Here is a 20,761-nt window from a genome sequence, read left to right on the forward strand (position 1 = left end):
TGTTTTTTAGTTGTAATGTTCAGTCAAAGGGCAACAAGAGAAGCGATGTAAGTCTTCACTGCTTTCTTAGCGATAAGAAGAGGAGAAAAAAGCCTATGGACAAATAAAACCTCGTAAAGACCCGTGCCTTTGTTCTCTTGGATTTCACTCAATATCCGAAAACGTTTAGACTCCTTGTGGGGAAAAATCGATGCTTATATGCAATGCCACTGGTTATCATATCAGTATTTTATTTTCCGAGTTATGTTGTGATAAAAATAGCAACAGGTAGCGCCAATAGCTCACCGATTGCAATCTAAATAATGGTGCCCCACATAGTCCAAAATATGTATAAAACATTTCTTAAATAACATAAATCTTTCATGGGTTTCCTCCTACATTTTTCAGTAGGAGACACCACCTTACTACCCAGGGTTCCCTTTTATTAGAGGCAAAAAATGTGCATGTTATGTGACATTAATCACTGTGAAAAATTAACATTGTATACAAATATAGATTAGATATTAACCTGCCAAACCCAGAACTGTTTATACATTTGTGCTGGACATGTTATGAGACATTTCATATTTACTGAAATTAATCATTCCTTAATTACTTTAAATAAGTGTAGTAAATTTGCCACGGTTGGTCTCTGAAGATAAAAAAGGAAAAAAAAACAAGAAAAGTGTAATGCGTGCTGGAAAAGCAGGGAAATTTTATATCAGATAAATTTGAAAGTGTAAATATGCGCGGATGAAATGAGCTCTGATGTGGAAAATCACATGCACCTTGAGAGCATTAGTCACTTTGGATCTGGTCCATCATCAAATCATTTCCTAAAAAAGGCCTCATTTTGACATTATTCTGATGTAGTTTAGTTGATTAGCATCAGTCGCATTAAGATAAAAGCGCTTTGAACGTGTGCAGAGTCTATGTGCAGCTCCCATGCTGATTCTGACCAATGCTTCATTAACATATGATTAACAGAATCTCAATCCTGTCTGCAAGTCTGCGAGGCACGACAGAGCTGGGAATGGAGAAATCCCCACGGACGTGACATGACTCTCGCTGGCTTTGTTCTGCTGCCCACGCTCAATGGTTTACGGTAACAAAAGAAATTTCATGCCAAACTCACCACCTTATCAGGTTTATCTCCATCAGCCTTTTTAACGTTATTAAGATCTAAGCGAATACAGCAGACAGACAGAAAGAAAGACAGATGGAGATGGAGAGATTAGGGGTTGAAAGAAGAGCTGTAGAATTCGCTGGCACTTACATTGGTCCCATTGAGAAAGTTGCCAATAGCTAGCAGAGTTGAAAGGATGTAGCGCAGCGTCTTATTCTTTTCTAATTGGTCCATGCCCTCCTTCAGGTCCTGGAGTGGCTCTGCTACTTCCTGAGAGAGAGAAAAAAGAAAGGATTTGAAATAAATAGCCTCTGGGAAAGAATTTTGCAGACCGGTGGTTTTGCTTCAGGATCTGTTATCCCAACACAATACCAAAACTGTTCATCATATAATAGAGAAACTCAAACAGCCCTAACACTGTTCTACACCGTAAAAAATAAAAAACACAATTTGTTGAGTCAGCTTAAAATAATTTGTTACCCTGCTGCCTTAAGATTTTATGTTCAGTCAACTAAAATAAATTTATTCAACTTAAAATGTTAAGTTGTAAGTAACAACTTAGATATTTGAGTTGAATCAACTTAAAATTTTAAGGCAGCCAGGTTACAAATTATTTTAAGTTGACTCAACAAATTGTTTTTTACAGTGTAACAACAACAAAACAATTTTCAGAATTTGTTATACATTACTGCTAATATATTTATATACCGTGATACAGTAAATGTTTTCACAAGAACATTAAATTGATCAAAACTGACAGTAAAGACATTTATAATGCCACAAAAAGTTTTCATTTTAAATCCTCTTTTAAAGATTTTTTTTTTTAAAAATCCTTAAAATATCATGGTTTCCAAAAAACATTAGTGCTGTCAAACGAATAATCGCGATTAATCGCATCCAAAATAAAAGTTTTTGTTTACATAATATATATGTGTGTACACTGTGTATATTTATTATGTATATATAAATGCACACAAATAGAGTATATTTTTTGAAAATATTTACATGTATTTCCATATATATATATATATATATATATATTTCTATTCATATAATTGATATTATATTTAAAAAATATTTGTAATATATAAATATAGCATTTTTCTTAAATATATACAGACATGTGTGTGTGTGTGTGTTTATATATACACACAGTACACACATATATATTATGTAAACAATCATCATGTGACACTGTAGACAGGAGTATTGAAGCTAAAAATTCAGCTTTGTCATCACAGGAATAAATTACATTTATAAATATATTTAAAAAAATTTAATAATTGTTAAATTGTAATGAATGTAATAAAATTTCACATTATTACAGTATTACTGTATTGGTCAGCATGAGACACTTACTTACTTAAAAAAAAAAAAAAAAACAGCAACTTGGCAACCCTAAACTTTTATGTGTATTAATGCATTTTTTAAAATATATTACTGTAACCCAACTTTGTCAATCAACTTTACAGTTTGATTTGTAACTGTAGTTTGACATTTCTCTAGTTTCATGTTCTCTGCCAATAATTTATTATGTAAAACCATATTGAAAACCATATTTAATGTGGTCTTAATTACATTTCCATTTCATTTGAGTGGTTTAGTTCATGGTTTTCGAAGTTACATGTCAAGCAAACTGTATACAGTATGTCTGATCTAAATCATACATCATTGTATTAGTTAACTGCACTTCATTAAATACATTTAGCATTGATTTCTCCCTGCTATCCATTATCCTATCAGAAAGGACCTGGCACCCCCATTTTGGATCACAACCCAGTAGTTAAGAGCCTCTGCTGACATTTTAGTAGAGGCGGGGTCAAAAGTAATTGACCCCAAACCACAATGATGTCATTTAATTTGTATAAGTGAGCTAACAGAACATGAGGCCAACCTTCTCTAGAGCGTCATAGTCCATCTTAAAGGCCCAAAGCTGCAAGCGGGCGGACAGCTCGCTGATGGAGGACAGAATGAGGAGGAACTGCTCTGCGCTGCCCAGCGGCGTGTCGGGGTTCGCCAGCTGGGCCTCCTGAATCTTCTGCGTCTCCTCCTCCGAAGGAATCATTGTCAGGATTTTCTACGAAAGAGCACGAGACCCAGCGGGGAGTGTTAGTATCACTGTCAGAAACCATTGTATATGGGGATTCACCCCTAGAAAGGCATTCGCTCCATCAATCATCTGAGCGTTGATGAATAACAACACCTGGGAAGACACGGCTTTGCGAAAAAATGTGGGAAATGATGACTATTTCATTGCTATTTCATCTGCTAAGAGGATATCCCACTGTTGCACAACTGAATAATCGAATAAAAAAGGTAATTTCTCCTGACCAGAGTGAAATTTCTGATAAAATCTTGAGAAACATAAATTGCGGTTGTCGGTGAGAATATAACGTTCTCTGTAGAGACATAAAGGGTGGAGAGAAACACTCTAATCCATTTTTCCCATGACGAAAGATAAAAAATTACAGATTTTATGAGAAAATGGGAGCTCCATTATTCACATGTTGATATTGAGACATTTACCTCAGATCTGTATCATGGGCTGTAACAGGCTAAATGAAGCATTTTGCTAACCTTTAATCTTTGAGATGAATTATATGAGCACTGCCAAAAATGCTTCAGTTTGAGTCGCCGGCCAAACCAACTTGCTTAACATTAGTTTTAAGGGTAAAATCTATTGGTTTTGCGGAAATCCAAAGTAAACGTATATGCTCTCAGGGCAAAGGGGTTGAGTTATTTTGGACACAAGCTTTGCCTCGATTCTTTTGGTTTGCCAACTCGACTTCAGTCAGTATGTCTCTGTCTTGTTGAACACAGTTGTAGAGAACCATGTATTTTGGTAGAAATATGCTTTCATGTAGCAGTCTGGGGATGATCATAAATGCCTGAATGATCGATGTAACAAGAGAGAGAAAGAGAAAGAGAGAGCAAAGCGAACTGTAGAGGGGTTCAAGGAATATGTGACTCACGTGGACTCAAAACAAGGTTAGTATTAAGGACAGATGTGTTTTCCGCATGGTAACCTGTCTGGCATTCTCAGGATTAAAGTGTAACCATGCATTGTAACTAGCTTTAGAATTGAAACGTATGTATTGAGTTTTATTGTAGCCTTTCTTAAGAATTTCATCATGTCGAATTTGCTTGATTACTTGCAGTTGATTTGGCATAATTTGCGAAACGGAATGCGATTTTAAAACCGGTTCAGTATTACCTCTATGCCCTCTTTGCTCAAGGCGTATTCGTCAAAGTTGAGGATGGCTGTTTTGATGGTGCGAGGAGGCGGCAGGACCGTCAGGCCAATGTTGATGGCATTACTTCTTTTGGAATCCAAAACGATGATTTCTTGACGCTTCCCATCTGCTGCCGTTTTCTGAAATCAGATATATAAACAGATCATCAGAGTTATTCATAGTGACTGCACTTTGAGAAGATTTGCCAGTTAGATTCAGCAGACAAAACAGAACTGTATTCTGTCGAAATACAAAAAAACATGATGCATGCATCGCAGGAAAATCTTCAAAATCTTTTTGTTGTTTATTTTATTTATTTTTTTTCAATACCTGATTTCAAATTCATATGCTCTGAATGATTATCATTTTGTGGTAAAAATGTGCTAATTAAAAACGTCTGACATTTCAAAATTTAAGAGTCCTAATTTCATGTTTATGCATTATTTAAATAGTACCATCACACTTGTTCCTATATATATATGTTGTAGATTTTTAGATTAACAATGTAATCAGTATTTTATTTATTAAAGCCCAGTGTTGGCAAAAGTTACTTTCAAAAGTAATGCATTACAATATTGTGTTACTTCCTAAAAAGTAACTAATTATGTTACTTAGTTACTTTTTTATAGAAAGTAATGTGTTACATTACTTTTGCGTTACTTTTTAAATCTAGGCAACGCTTGCTTGTTTGTTTTTAATATAAAAATTCTATTTTTGGCAAATGTAAAATCTTTTTCACACTAAAAGCCTCAGGCTGAGAGAAAAGTAAATATACACATCTGTACAGTAGAATGCAGAAGAAGAAAGTTCAACACTCTTCAACACTCTTAGTCAGTACGACTAAACTGGATCATTAAAAATCAGCAGCAGAGACGTCGGTTAATAAAATGGGATTAAATTCATAAAAGATATTTGTATTATTTAATTATTGCAGGTTTGTGTCATATTTGCATTTCACTGTTTTTATTCATTTTGATGAATACTGAGTCTGTTTTTTTGTGAGTGAGATGAATTAATGCATGTTAACATTTATTCTAGAACTAAAATGACATCTTACTTCCGATTTCTCTCCACATGGGGACAGGGGAGCTTTCAATCAATAAATGGGGGAAAAAAAGTAGCAGGCATTCCTTATTTGAAAAAGTAACTCAGATATTTTCTTGTAAATGAAAAAGTAATGCGTTACTTTACTAGTTACCTAAAAAAAAAATCTGACTAAAAACTCACGTTACTTGTAATGTGTTTCCCCCAACACTGTTAAAGGCACATATGAATCTCACCAAGTTAAGGGTTTTTAAGCATTTTACATTTATTCCAAAATAATTACTTAAGGCAGTAACAATTAAACAATCATTTTTAATAGATAACTTTTAACTATTTTTGAATTTTCTGGATCATCAGTCATCAAAGCTCAGTAAATACTGGTTGCAGATAGGGAGATTTACTTCAAATTTTACCAAGCCGATTACTCACTAAAAACCAAGTCTTATTTTGCTGTAACAAAGTGGTTATATCTAAGTATGTGAGTTGTTTACTTAACTTACTTTTACTTACTTAGTTTTTTTTTTTTTAATTAGCCTTCTCATTAACGCTTCTTAGAGGAAATGCCCCTGATATATTCTCGTTCTTGAATCTGAATGGCTAAGAGGTCTTTCTAGCCATCCTATTCTACCAGTATCGCCACAGGACCAATTTTACCATTTGTATCACTCTGCTTACACAATATGCTTACTATAATTTTAAAAATACTACCATTGTTGTGTCACGGAATGTAGTTTTAAGAGTTTTTTGGGCAAGAAGGTAGTTGTTTAAACTTTAAATATGCCATTTATTAATAAAGATAGGGCCTATTTTGCTTTAAAGTTTTCAAAAATGATCCACTGAATTGATCAAAGATGACAAAGACTTTTACAGTGCTAAAAAATTCTATTTATATAAATGCTGCTCTTTTCTATCCTTCAAAGAATCCTGAAAAAACATACCACAGTGTCCACAAAAATATTAAGCAGCACAGCTGCTTTCAACATTAATAATAAAAAGAAAGTTTCTAGTTCCCACAACAAGCCTGCTTCACCCATCATGATACACATCTATTCTCCCACACCTAGTATGAAATAAGGATCCTTCAGCCTGTTCTTACTCTCACGCTGGTCACTGAGCTGAATAGGAAAGGCATTTCTTTAATGTGGATAATTACCCCAAAAATGGCTTCCTGAGATATGAACACAAAGCCGGGATATGTTTAATGTTTACTCGCTGAAAAGGCACGCAAGCACCTGAGGGCTATTTTGGGACTTTGATGGAGAATATTTCTGGAGAAGCAGAGCCATGATGGTACTCTGTCTGCTGCCAAACTGGGGGAGAGGAGGGGCTCGGAGGAAAAAGGGAGGGAGAACGGGTTGAAAATGAAAAACAGCTGGAAAAGGTTGCTCAGAGCAGAGAGGAGAGGAAACCCCATGCAGGCCACATTTCTGAGACACCATCTTAGAGCGAACAAGCCAAATAATATGATAGATCTGCATCTTCAGAACATAAATTCATCTCCAACACTTAAAATCTGTGATGGTGAACATCAGTGTTCTTTCCATTAAATCAGGGATTTATCTCTGTACATGAAAAAGAACGTACATGAACTGGAATGACGGTGCAGTTCATGTTTCAGTGTATAGCACACATACAAACTTCAAGATACTCGTAACAGGCTGTATTGATTAGGTTAAGAATGTTTCGGCCAAGCTCTGACTTGTGACTTGACTTTGTTTTGAGTGGCAGCAGGATTTATGGATCCCAGAAAGCACCTTTGATGAAGCTTTTAGGTAATACAAGGAATCCATCAGAGCCAATCAACCAACCTATTACCATTCTGACCTACATTCTGCAGCTCTTTTCTAAACACGTGCGATCATGTCATAAGAAAGAGCTGTGCAGGCCGCACATGGGCAACGGAAGGTGTCAGAATTCATACCATGTGTTACTGAAGAAAGGCCCAGAAAAGATCAAAGCAACTTTCTAGAAGCTATAGCTTGTGTTCACATGTGCTGATAAAAGCCAGGTAAAATCAAAGTAGAGCAATAAAAATAAATTTTTTCATTGCCCAAGAAAAACAGGAAAAATGCCATCTTGATGCAAGGCTGTTGTTGTACCATAAAAAATCCAATTTAAATTTGTCAGACAAACTCTATTTCAAAAGTTGACTAAACTATCGAATGTAGAAAAAGTTGACATTAAATAAATTAAATAAAGTACATTTTAGGTCAAATGCTAAACAGCAAGAATTTATCAAAAAAATATTATCACCATTATTGTGATTAGTGTTCATTGAAGTTTCTTCCATTTTACTGAGTATATACAACTTGCTTTGGTGCACAAAATGAACTTTATATAACCTTTTAGTTATCTCAACAAACTGATACACAAATTAGACATACTAAGTAAGTTCTACATACTTCAATGTATCATTAATGCCCAGGTTAACAGAAAAATGCAAGCTTATTAAACTATTGAAACGTTTTATTTTTGATTTGATAAACTTTAGAATATTATGTTTGATGTAAGCACAAAATAATTTTAATTTTTAAGTTGATACAATATGTTTTCCTTAAGTTGAGCATATTTATAACACCTAAAGCTGGTTGGCTCGAGTGTTTTATTTATTTATTTATTTATTTATTTACAGTGAGCACATTGTTTTTCTTTAGTTAAGGGTGTTTTGACCTCTACATTGTTTAAAGTATTTACAAAAGCTTCCATAAATAATGGTTTAATACAATAAAATTAAAGGAGACTACTATACTAACTTTATCAGTGAGCTCATGTTTCACCTAACAAAATTAAATTTTGTAGTCATAGGCCTATTTAATGTCACTAGCTATGTTTACATCCTAAGTTGCAAATATTGCAGAAAAACTGGAATACTGCATAAACATCCTATGTGTTAGAGAAAACAAAATTGTCGCTTTCTGTAAAGCAGGTGCAAATTATCAATAGTAAAAATGGAGCTGCTGCAACTGGGGAAACTGCTGTAGCTTGGCTTTCCTACATAATAAATTACTTACACATCAGAGCGTGCAGACGAAATGCAATAAAAAAAACGCTGTCATGTTATCTTGCATTTGCAGGCAGATGCTTGAGATGTTTGAGCATGCAATTGTGTGAGACACAATTGAAGCCAAATCATTTTGATGACAGACTTTGGTTCAGGCATTCCAGAATAACTAAAATATTTGGAAGGTGTGCAATAAGAATTGGTCCAGTTTAGTCCAGTTATCCAATCATATTATCTAAGGCAAAGTCAGAGTTTTTTGTTGCGCATTGAGGAATTTATTTGTTACATGTGTTTACATCATAGTTTATGCCCATGTTTTTTTATTGGATAAAAACTTTATCAACCTTAATTTAGCGTATACGGTAAGTTATTATGCACATTTTAAGATTTTTTATGCACATCTTAGTGTTTTCATCCAGTGTTTTTATGCTACATCCAAAAATGTGCTTAAAACATGGGACAGAAACCAGTAATATTGACATTTACACTCATTTTACATTTTACATCTTAACGGTTCTCCAGCAAGAAACCAATAAAGCATGAAACAGGGATGTGCCCGAATCCAAATACCGTTTCGGAAAGGAAATTATATGTATTACGGAACCCCTAAAGGGAATAAATACAAGATGGGAGGAAAAATATATTTCAATGCTTGCGCAATTATATCTTTTGGTAAATATACTGTATGTAAACTGCAGACATCAGGGAACCACTATTAATATCCAGGGCACTGAAATCGCTTTTTGCTTTTACTTTCAAGATTCGCGATCACACGTACTCTGTGTATACTACGGAGCAGCAGTACTTACCACACATTTTACAAGATTAGATGTTTGTCAGTGGTGCTCAGGATCTGCAAATCATTCACCATCGTCCTATCAGTCATCTCTCCTTACTCTGTTCATGTGGTAAGTGAAAATTTATGTACTGTAACAGGCTACCGCTAGCAAGCAGCTAACCATGTCCCTTTAGTGGTTCTGTAGAAGCGTTATCTGTTTTCCGTGCCTTTCAAAATACAGATTTACTATTCGGGCACACCCCTAATTGAAACATCAGCCATACACTATTAGTTACTAAGAATGTAGTGACCTTTAAACCCTTTTTTATGTAAGACCATCAAAATGACTGGTGCACCCCTACCCTGGTCTATACTTATGGATAACTCTGGTTCTACCATTAACTATTATGACACTGATGAGGAAATAACTTGTGTAATATTAAGTAAAACAATAATCTTGAAGATGTAATCAACAAAAAAGCAGACCTGATGATTAATATTTGGAAAAGAAGTAATTTAACTGTACCTTTGTAACTGGCAACTCCTTGGATTTTGTCTCAAAGAGGTTTTCCAACTTGGCTATGTCCAGTTTGACCGGATCAAGTTTGGACCACAGTGACTCCCTGCATCTCTTGTGGTTGTTGTATTGCCAGTCTATAGGTCTGACCTCGTTCCAAAACAGCCGGATGGTTTTCTTCTTCTTCTGGAACAGCGGAGGCTCTCCTCGACTAAGCTGAGGAGATCCGAGATGTGAGGGAGGTATTGAAGCCAAAAAAGGTGGCGGAGGGGGCATCATCATGCCCGGCATAGGGGGAGGTGGAGGGCATCCAAATAACGGTGGCGGGGGTGGAAGGCTGGGCAAGCAGAGAGGCGGGGGAGGAGGTGGTGTGAGGTCACTTGACCCGATCATGTTGCCAACATCCAAAATGTCCACATCATCCTCCTCTCCCAAGTCCGTGAAGTCCAGCTCTTTGATGCGTAGCTCCCGTGGCGTGGCCATCAGCTGGTCCCATATGTGGTCCGACTCCTTTTTAGGGGGTGTTGGTGAAGGAGCCGGAAGAGGTTTTTCCTGTGCCTGCTGCTTTTCCTTCCCAGAATGCTCCACCTCATGAGGCAATACCAGTCCTTTCACCAAATCTCCAAATTTCTCAGCCACAGCCCGTACGCTACCCTGGTTATCCAGATGCTCCACATCCAGTTTCTTCATGTTGTCCTCGCAAGTCTGCCGACGTGCCTCCAGAGTTGAGATGCGATTAGCAAGGCTGGTCACAGAGGAGTCCTGACCTGAACACCCTTTCTCATTCTCATTCTCCTTTTCTTTCTCATCCTCCTCTCCTTTCTTGTTTTGAGCATAAAGCATGTCCAGCATGAAGCGTTTGCTGTTAAGAACTTTGTTGCACTGATCGTTCACATCCGCTGCATTCATACAGTCTGTCCACTGGCCTAAGATACAAATTCAGAGCAAGTTTCAACAATATGTATGTAACCCGGCACCAATAAAGGGAAAACAGAAACGCTGAAACTGGAATGAATTTTCACCGCTGAAAAAAATTTAGCTTACTAAGAAAATGTGTCCAAAACTTTTTGTCACACCTGCCAATGGTGGGTAAACTGGGAAAATAACCTTAAACTGGGAACAAAACTAGCTATAAATATTTCTTTCTGACCATAAAACTGTTGTTTGAATAATTATTATTACAAAAAAAAATGATGCTTGGCAAACCAATGTGAGTAAATATGCCAGTTGGCTGGTAAATTTATTATGAACTGCAACATAATGCATCATTTAAATCAAATTCTAATAACTGTCTGTCTGATGCAAGTGATGTACATGCTTCAAATAAAAGACATGTGTCTGCTAAATAACACATCTGTGACTCTTCTAACTTTTACAACACTTTTACCATCACAGGTTTATCTAGGATGATTTTCCCCAGAGCTCAATTTTCCACATATGCGAAATAATCTTTGCAAAATACCAAGGCACTAAATCATAAACATGAGGAACAAAGTCACTGGTTGACAAAGTCACTGGTAATTGAACAAAGTCAATTGGTCTTCAACCTTTGACAGGTGCAGTTCTAGATGCAGACTATAAGTATGCAAGAACAATTTGTTACACTTCATTCCGATAGTCCACTTTAGACGTTTAGACAACTACATACCAGCTAACTCTCAATTACAATTAGTTACAATTAGTAGAAAAATTATTTATACAATGTCTGTTGGGGGACCAAAAAAATGCTAAATAAGAATTTGACTTGTGTATGTGTTGTTCTCACCTGAGTCACTGTCACTGACGTGTTTCTCCTCTCGTTCTTCTCTCTCCAGAGTGCTGCTGGCTGAGGAGATGCTGGAGGCTGAGCAGTTATCTTTCTCATTCAGCTCTTCATTCTGCCTCTCCTTCTCACTCAGGATGGCACTCTCCTCTACATCCCTCTCTAACATCTGCTCTCTCACACACTCCTCTGTACCCGTTCCATTAGTATCTTCCTCAAAGTTTCCTTCTGGTTCTTCTTTCTTTTCATCTTCCAATCCACTCAACACCATTGCCTCACCCTCCTCGGCTTTAGCATCCTCCGCTTTCTCCTCTGTCTCAGGTCTCTCTGGCTCAGAGTTTGTTGGAGACAGACAGAGTGTGATGTCTGATGGTTCCACAGGTTTCTGTTCCTCCTCTGGTTCGGAGGGTGAGACCGGCGCAGGCGCTGAGGCAGAGGGAGGCTCTGAGGAAGGCCATACGACTGCTGCCTGCACCGGACGGCTTGTCTCAGACTCAGTTCCTGAGGGGGGAAAAAAAGATTGGCTCGGTACCCGTTCCAGATAAGAAGCCCAGCCTCCATGGAACTAATGATGAAACAAGGCCATTTTAAAATAAACTTGTGACAATGAATCCTCCATCCAGTGAAAACACTAAAGGCCTTACAAGTTACACTAACCATGTCCTGAAATAAAAGCCACATGAAATTTCAGTTTTCTGTTGGAAAATTGAAAAAGGAAGTTTGGGTGGGACATACAGGAGGTTCATCTGCATGTTTAAATTGCCAGTAGATGTTAGTTATGTCAAAGCCATGAGCTTAATTTCTTGTCATGTGAAACGTTATTGGTGGGAGGGACATTCTTGTTCTAGAGAGCATCTGATTGGACAAAAGTCAGTGTAGTGTGGGATGAGTCATAAATATGGTTAATTTCACACAAGCAAGACTGCTATCTTCCTAAACATCAGTGTATGTGTGATTCATAAAAAAGTTTAATAAAACTTTAGATTAGGTGACATATATTCACTACTAACTATAAGTTTTCCCTCAGTAAACTCCCAATTTGCTAAGTATTGATAGTATGTAAGGTAGTTTGTTGTTGTTTAGGTATAAGGGTAGCATTTAGGGATCTAGAATATGGGGTTTTCTAATTTAAAGTCTTACCAAAAGTTAAATTAACAAGAGGTTAATATTGACATTTATAGAACAGTTCTTTCTGGTCCTTGAATCTGACTGGCCGAGAGGAGAGCAGTATTCTAGTGATATCAGAACTCCAACTTTTTCACCGTTTGTATCACTCTGCTTGCTGTATTTCTCACAGCGATTGTCATGGTGGATGCCCAAATCCACTATAAATTTATAAATAAAACTGTATTTTTCAGGTGAGAATGTACTTGTTTAGACTTCAAATATGCGGTTTGTTAATAAAGTTAACATCTATTTGAAAATTTGCTTTAATGTTTTTGGAGATGTGAGCACCAGGGAATCGTGGCCGTTGAGCGCTCATGAATCCGCCAAGAGAAGCCTCACCTCGGCCAGATCTTCTGGAATTTTTCAGCTGGCTCTGATGTCTCTATAGTTGTTAAACATGAAATATAGTTTGTTTAGATAAGCCTAACGGACATTCTTTCCTCAGCAGACATTCAAATTAATGTTTTATTGTGAATATAAAACATTAAGAGTGAATGTATCAGATGCAGGTTTTTTTCGAATTAGTAACAGAGGCTTGGGCTCAGCTGTTAAACTGTCAACTTGAGATTTGGTGGAAAGAAATAGTTCTCACAAAGGAGGGTTTTTAAAGACACTCCATTGTTGTTTCTTATGTATTTACACACTCGTGCCGTTGAACTGTTGTATAAATGCAATATCACACTTGTAGCCGTGCAATATGGCTGTATATCAGCATGCTGTGTTTACCTACACCTAATACTCAGTGACCAAAATAATATCCAAGATGGTGACATTAATAAAACTAAAAGTCTTTTCACTTTTTGACACTACCAGTCCAACTGAGCTGTGAGATCATCCTTTGCAATTAAATTAATATTGTGTTAAAGGTGTTTAGATATTTTTACTGAAAAACAAGACCAAAAATCTGATTAGGGAAGTGATGCAGTGCACAAACTTTGCATACATACAATGCACGCACCCCTCATCCCTCACGTGCAGTCTGCACATCCCCCTCTCCCAGTGTCTGTGTTACGGTAACCCACATAACATTACCACATCTACTCCTCCACATTCGGAAAAGCAAATAAATACAGGAAATGTGATCCTGCAGGAGCATGGGGAATAACAAAACAAAATTCCACACAACCTTACCATCAAACGTTTGTTTGAATACACAGGCAAAATATAAAAGCTGAATGACTGAAAGCTTTTAACAGTAAATGTCATTATGGAAATAGTATATAGTATACAATATATTACACTTTAATTATGTAAATATATATTAAGGATATAGGAAGTGTGCTGTTGATATATATAAAAAATCCTATTCTTAATAAGTTTTTTTGTCTTTTTTTTTTCCAGTTAATCTGTTTCGTATTTTCAATTTATGGTCTGGGTGGAGTTCAGACCTCCGAAACCACAGTCAGATCCACACTGCTATCCTTTTACAAATGGCTAGTCATGCTTTCATTCACTGACCAGTGTGTGACCAATGCTCTGGCCTTCAGAAACCACATGAATGTGTTATAACCAGGGCTTCACTGACTGGACAACCTCAAGCCGCTCCACTCGATTATCATGTCACGGCTGATGGATGTCTTACTTTCTCTCTGATTTTGTACTATAATCAAATATCACTCTGTTATTCTAGAAAATATTCTGTCACACCGCCACATTGTTTTGTTGTTGTTCATGGAGCAATCTAGGGCTCAAAGCTCACATCCTGTATGGTTTAAACCTTTAACCTATTGGTTACAAACCAATGCTTTAAACCACCACATATATTCCTGGAAAATCACTACATTTTTAAATTTCCTAATTTTATTAAGAACATTTTACTTGGCAGTCATATCACTTTCATTTCCTTAGATGGAGTGTCTATTTACAATAGCCTGCCTTGCTGGCAGAGGCTATTTACAATAACTCCGCCCACCAATGTGTGCTTGGGATAGTCAACATTACAAAAGATGCTTGCTAAACAACAGCTCCAGTAGTGTAGGCGGTAAAGCAGGTAGCAGTCACTCTTTGACGCGATCAACCCGAGTTCGAATCCGCCTTTGGCTGAACTCATTCTTCTCCCTTTTCACATCACATATTAGATCGGAAAGCCATTTATTTTCAATAAAATAAAGGAAATAATCGAAAACTGTAATCGGTTTATCGGTTAGGGTTAGGGGTAGGAGTAGGGAGGGCTTTACTGTCCCAATAAGGCGGCATCCATTTAATTTTTTTAATAAAAATGATATTTTACACTCAATACATTATTACTGAATACTGTTTTATAATGTACTACAATACTGGGGTGCAAATGTCTGCCACATGCACTAAGTAGTATAAATAGCATCTAACTACTATTATTGCAAAGAGAATACTACTATTTTTACATAGCGAAAAGCAACCTGGTCTCATGACGAAAACGTACCTGTGGAAAATACGTAAGAAGATATAAAGTCATATGGGTGAGAGTAAGTAAATGATGTCAGATTTTTTTTTAGTTTTTGGGTAAATTAAAATTTTAAAATGAAATTGAAAAGGACTTATATTTTTCCCTTTACACAGTTAAAATCACATACTTACTCATTTCCTAAGAGCTGCAATTGAGACAAATGGGAACGCACATGGAAAAACTAAAACTAAGATTAAAATGCAACTAAAATTAAGATGAAACTTAGAAGGCTGAAACATTGGGTACCCAGCTGTGTGATTCTCATGTGAATGTGTGAGTCTCAAGTCAGTCAGAAACTCCGCAGTGAGACTGAATGATTGACCAGGCTCCAGTCGTTCAGCCCATTCATACCAGCTCCAGCCCCTCAGATTCAGATGTGGCTGCATATGAAAGGCTGACTGACCACTGACCCAATTTCTGAAATTGTGGTTAATATTTGAGGTCAATAAACCCTCAAATAAATGTAGTTTTTCCTAATGGCTGACAGCCCCAGTGGCTTTACATTGTTTTCTTTACAAAACATTTGTGTGGTAACCACTTGATTCCACACTTTGGAGGAAAAATTAGGACCAGAGTTTTTTCCAGAAACGCCACACTGTATTGCTGCACACACAGAGGAATCTCACCTCGTGCTGGATGTGGGACACGCTTATCCTCTTGAGCCTCTACAGTCAAAGGGGTGGCAGAACGAGACAAGGAGCTCCTGGAGGTTCGTGAACTCAGGCTGAGGGTGATTTCTGTTCGGCCCCGTGTTGTCGACCTCGGCCGTTCCTTTTCGTTTTCCTCTGCTGCCAATCGCTCCAATTGCTTATATCTGCTCACATCACATAAAACAGGATAATAATTACAAAAATTCAATGTATTCAGCATGCAAGAAAATATGGATTCCAACTTTGTGCATAAACTTCACTTCCAAATTCTTCCATACCAATTCCTCCCACTATGTTACCTATAACTCTTCCTTAACAGGTGTCAAAGCAGATGCTTTCTGCTCCCCTCCTGTCTTATCAACCCCAAAAATATGTGCCAGTTCTAATATACAGCATTTACTAAAAACAAGAACCAGATGTTTCATCACTATATAACATTTCCTTTCTATCACCTGAAGTTGGCTTATCCTTTAATTCCACTATACTATAAGGTTCACATCAAATTGAAGAAAAAAAGGTTGAAAGACCATGACTTCTGATAAGATCTTGAATAAATGCACAGACATTGAGCTGTTCCACTTGCCAGAATGCATGTTTTTGCATTTACAGTAAATGGAAAAAGCCCATGTCTAAAGTCAATTACACACCTTGTCCTGTCGTCTTTAAAGGTCTTAATCTACAGCAGGCATAAAGGGGCCCCAACGCCCATATTTCACCTGCAGCGCGTGCCGACACGCTTCCCATCTGCTGCTCAGTCTAATAAATGATTTCAATGTGTATTACTACCGTTGTGCTGATAATTGATATTAAACACGGCATAAGACTTTATGAAATAACTGTATTGGAGTAATTTATCCAGTATGATAGAAATCATCTGTGATGCTGTATGAGTAATAAGTGCCTGATGTAATTCATTATAAAGAAAGCAAAAACATGTTCTGTCCATCATTACAGTTTCAGAAACATAAGGATATTTTTAAGGGTTTATCTATTATTTTTTATATTTTTATATAAAACTACCTGATCTCATGACAAAAACGTACCTGTGGGAACTTTTTCGCAAGATGCGAAATATGCGCCAATAAGTACATATCACTGCAGTCTGAAAACAGAAATGAACACTAGAGGCAGTAAAACAGCGAGCACTTGTTATCATTTGCATACACTGTTATGATTACAGCTCCATAAGTTTCGCTTTCCGAACGTAACAAGCTTGTTCGGTAACTCAGCTGGCACAGAATTGGACTTATAATGCGGAATCCTTGGGTACGAATCTGGTGAAAAACTCAAGATGAATAAGCTGAAAGATGAGAGATCTAAAAAAACAGCTAAAACAGGCATGCTTGTGATTGTGTTTTTACGTCACATTTGCTTTTGTCCATACTATCGGGTTGTACAGATAATACGTTATTTTAAAATGTCACAGAGCATTAGAGTTATTACGCCACTCAACAGACATTTCAAGTCAGAAGTCTGCGGTGACATTCATCTGCTCCGGAAGAGAAAAAACTAGAGAAAAACACTCTTTTAGCGCCACTCAGTGGACATTTCACATCGAAAATGTCACGAAACCTATATAGAGGTACGTATTTCGCCTCTTGAGAGAAAAAAGCTCCCTCAGCTACATTTTCGTCATGAGATCAGGTTGACATAAAACTTAAAACATTCCTGGCCCCAAACCTTTGAATATTATTATATTATATTATATTATATCTAAAAGTGAAAGTCACGCTGGAATGTACCTTTCTTCTCGAGCTTGTCTAACCTCTTCTCTCTTATCCACATAATCACGACTGCAATAAAAAAAATCAACATGAGCAAACATGTAAAAAGTAAAAAGGAATGCCTTTTATATGTTTACCAAAGACATTTGGAATTCATGAGGTTAAATAACGTTTACTGTTAACAAAGTAGTGACCACTCAAGTTGTTGATTTAATTTGTTATTACACAACAGTAGAGGCTGCCAAAAGACTGACAATACATAGAGAACAAGCATTCCATCCTCCTGCAGCCCAGCATCATTATTCACTGTCTGGTCTGAATGCTGTTTTCCTTTGAGTGACCATAATAAGCAGCAATAACTTGCCCAGTCAGGAAAACTTCCAGATCTCTGATAACATTTGGATGTAGGGCTCTAAATTGCAGGACAAAATGTTTCTCATGGCCATCTCCAACATGAGAGATACTAGATGATGTTGGAAGCTCTGATACATTTGTCATATTAGTGAAATAATTTAGCCCTGGGTGAAAACACACACTGCATCAAAATGAAATGCTGAGAAAGGCCACAAACTTGAAACGGTTTCTCTCCTCTCGTTCAATGCGCTGAAGTCTCTCCTCTCGCTCCAGACGTCTCCGCTCACGTTCTGCATTCAGAGACTCCTGATGTTGCCTGTAGGAGGAGGTCAACAATCCACCTAGAGTCGGCCTGGAGGACCAGAGAAACCAAAGAGAAACAGAATTTCAGAACAACAAGCTATTAAGCTATTTTTCATTAAATCAGAGCTTTCTAACCCTGCATAGACAGCAACAAAACTGACACATTCAAGGCCCAGAAAAGTAGTAAGGATATCATTAAAATAGTCCACGTGACATCTGTGGTTCTCTCATGAATGTGTATCGAAGGCTGACATGGTGGAGAAAAAATTGCTATATAAAGTCATTATTAGGGCTGCAACGATTAATCGCACAATGTCGTGAGGCGCGTTTAGTCAATGAAGCTGGTACTTTGATTAGTAGTAAAGCTCCATCACATGCGTTCAGCTGGAGCGGCAAGTAATACACAGAGCCGTAAAGCACTGACAAGCTACGCCAAATCGCGCGCAAAATGGAAATTCGATTCGCGTGCGATTAATCGTTGCAGCCCTAGTCATTATTATTGTTTCCTTCTTTTTGCACACAAAAAGTATTCTCGTAGCTTCACAAAATTACAGTTGAACTACCGCTATCACATAGACTTGAACGTGGTAGTTGCGTTGCTGTCTATGCAGGGTCAGAAAGCTCTGGGATTTCATCAAAAGTATCTTAATTTGTGTTCTGACGATGAACGGAGGTCTTACGGATTTGGAACTACACAAGGGTAAGTAATTAATGACAGAATTAACATTTTTTGGTGTACAATCCCTTTAAACATACTGTTTTAACATACTTGATTCATTTAGTATTTAGCTCACCCTGATGGACATCAGTGTTCTGGTATGAGGAGGTTATCCAATCATACTAGAGGACACCTTTTAAATATGTTTTGAATATTCTCTGATGTTATTTTTAGAATCGTAACTATTTTAGCCTCAGAACTGTTACATTTGAAGATTCCTGTGCAGAACAGAACCATATGTACATCAAAGAAGTAAAGTACCTCACCTGTCAGGCTTACTGTCTGCAGGTGGACCTCCTGAGGGGCCGAAGCGGTTATAGGGTGTGGAGGGGGCACTGGACACCCCAGATGACCTGCCAGGATACGTACCGGTGTAGCCATTGCTAAAGGAAGACAAAAAGACAATTTAATTCAAAGTTCATCCATAGATATCCGATTAGATTTATAGGGTTCTTTGTCCTGAAGTTTCCTCTTAACAGCATAAAGCTAAAGTCTTGATTTATCCAAGAGAACTAATGACCATCTTTTCCATTCACTTCATTTATCACACTTATCTAGTACACACAGCCAAGGGGGGTGAAGCTCCAAATCCAAATTATGTCATGTATTTCCTCCATCAGCACCACAACAGACACTATCTGTGAAGAGGCCAATGTGAAGCCTCGTTCCACTACCCAAACAGCCAAGGACACACATGCACACACACACAGGTGCTCCTCTAAATCCAGATTTCACATGAGTGGGTGACAAAGTAAACTCTTTTCTCCAAATAAAGCAGCTTGCCAGTTCAGATCACTGGCTGCAGATGTACGCGATATGACCTTGTATTGGAAAATATGATTCAAGAAATGCGGGGGCTTGTTTTTCTGTGCAATCCCACATCTTCATTAAAAGAGGTCAGTGACATGCTGTCATTCGCTCCCTACACTTGCCTCTATGTTTGAGTCTGTTGTGATTCATTACACGTATTATCAGAGTAAGCACTCAAGAGCTGGGAATGAATCCTGGCTTACCACCAAAACAGACACTGATCGAAATTTCAAAGTGTTCCAGCACCTAAAAGCATATAGAGTCAAACATATTTTAAAGTGTTGTGAATTGATTTTGACCTAACCAACGAAAACCTGCTCTTGTAGAATTTTAACCCATGTAAGTGCAAATTGCTTGTTCATCTTTCGAACATTTTAACATTTAACAAATTAAGATATTTTTGATGAAATCCGAGAGCTTTCTTACTATCTTTCTGGGCCTTGAACTTGTCAGTTGCGTTGCTGTCTATGCAGGGTCAAAAAGCTCTTGGATTTTATCAAAAATACCTTAATTTGTTTTCCGAAGATGAACAAAGGTCTTACAGGTTTGGAACGAAATGAGGGTTTTACATGAGCGACATTTTTTATTTTTTTTTAGACACCAAGAGATGAACAAGAAATAAAGAGCTAGGATGAAGAGCTTAGGAATTGACACAAGCCAGACCTGAACTCACATGTTTTTCCTTTAAAATTCTGCACCAAAACTTGTTTTGATTCCAACTTGTTCCCTTACCTGCCACATGAACTGCATGTGTTTGAGTATCTAACATCTGACAGACTGCATAGAAGAGACAGAACATGAAAAAAGGTTAGTAATCGACATAAACACAGAAGGATTAGTGACTGACTGACAGCTGCAACAGAAAAAGAGGACAAAGGGACAAGTGCACTTGACAGACAAGCACAGTGACAATATGGACAGAAAGTGAATCAAAGCTGTATCTGTTTATTCATTTAAATATAAAGACCTTGTTAAATAGACAGCAGAAGGGGAAAATACAAGTATAATCTACCTTTAAGAACCCACCAATTATAATAATAAAGATATGCCAGTCTATAAGCTTTCTCAGAACAGAAGATTTTGATGTCATGCTGACATTAATAGTGTACTGTGCCGTTAGCATAAGACTGCTGTGTAATTACGTTATTAAATATTAAAGAGTCCACGTTT

General features: G+C 37.2%; 1 protein-coding gene across 5 annotated transcripts in view; it reads right to left on the bottom strand.

Moving 5' to 3' along the window:
- The window catches only part of fhod3b (formin homology 2 domain containing 3b), a 203,040-nt gene that overhangs the window by 10,455 nt on the left and 171,824 nt on the right, over nt 1-20,761 (bottom strand). For 4 of the 5 annotated variants that reach the window (XM_051131510.1, XM_051131509.1, XM_051131507.1 and 1 more), the window contains 10 exons: nt 20,324-20,368; nt 19,048-19,164; nt 17,978-18,112; nt 17,425-17,475; nt 15,659-15,846; nt 11,444-11,941; nt 9,688-10,604; nt 4,320-4,478; nt 3,000-3,182; nt 1,256-1,375 (listed from right to left, as the gene is read on the bottom strand). In XM_051131510.1, coding sequence (XP_050987467.1) covers nt 1,256-1,375; nt 3,000-3,182; nt 4,320-4,478; nt 9,688-10,604; nt 11,444-11,941; nt 15,659-15,846; nt 17,425-17,475; nt 17,978-18,112; nt 19,048-19,164; nt 20,324-20,368 — 2,413 coding nt within the window. The remainder of the gene's footprint in view (nt 1-1,255; nt 1,376-2,999; nt 3,183-4,319; nt 4,479-9,687; nt 10,605-11,443; nt 11,942-15,658; nt 15,847-17,424; nt 17,476-17,977; nt 18,113-19,047; nt 19,165-20,323; nt 20,369-20,761) is intronic. The other variant, XM_051131512.1, reaches the window with a different exon arrangement.

Source organism: Labeo rohita, chromosome 16 (genome assembly GCF_022985175.1).
Source record: "Labeo rohita strain BAU-BD-2019 chromosome 16, IGBB_LRoh.1.0, whole genome shotgun sequence".
NCBI classification, from domain to species: Eukaryota; Metazoa; Chordata; class Actinopteri; order Cypriniformes; family Cyprinidae; genus Labeo; species Labeo rohita.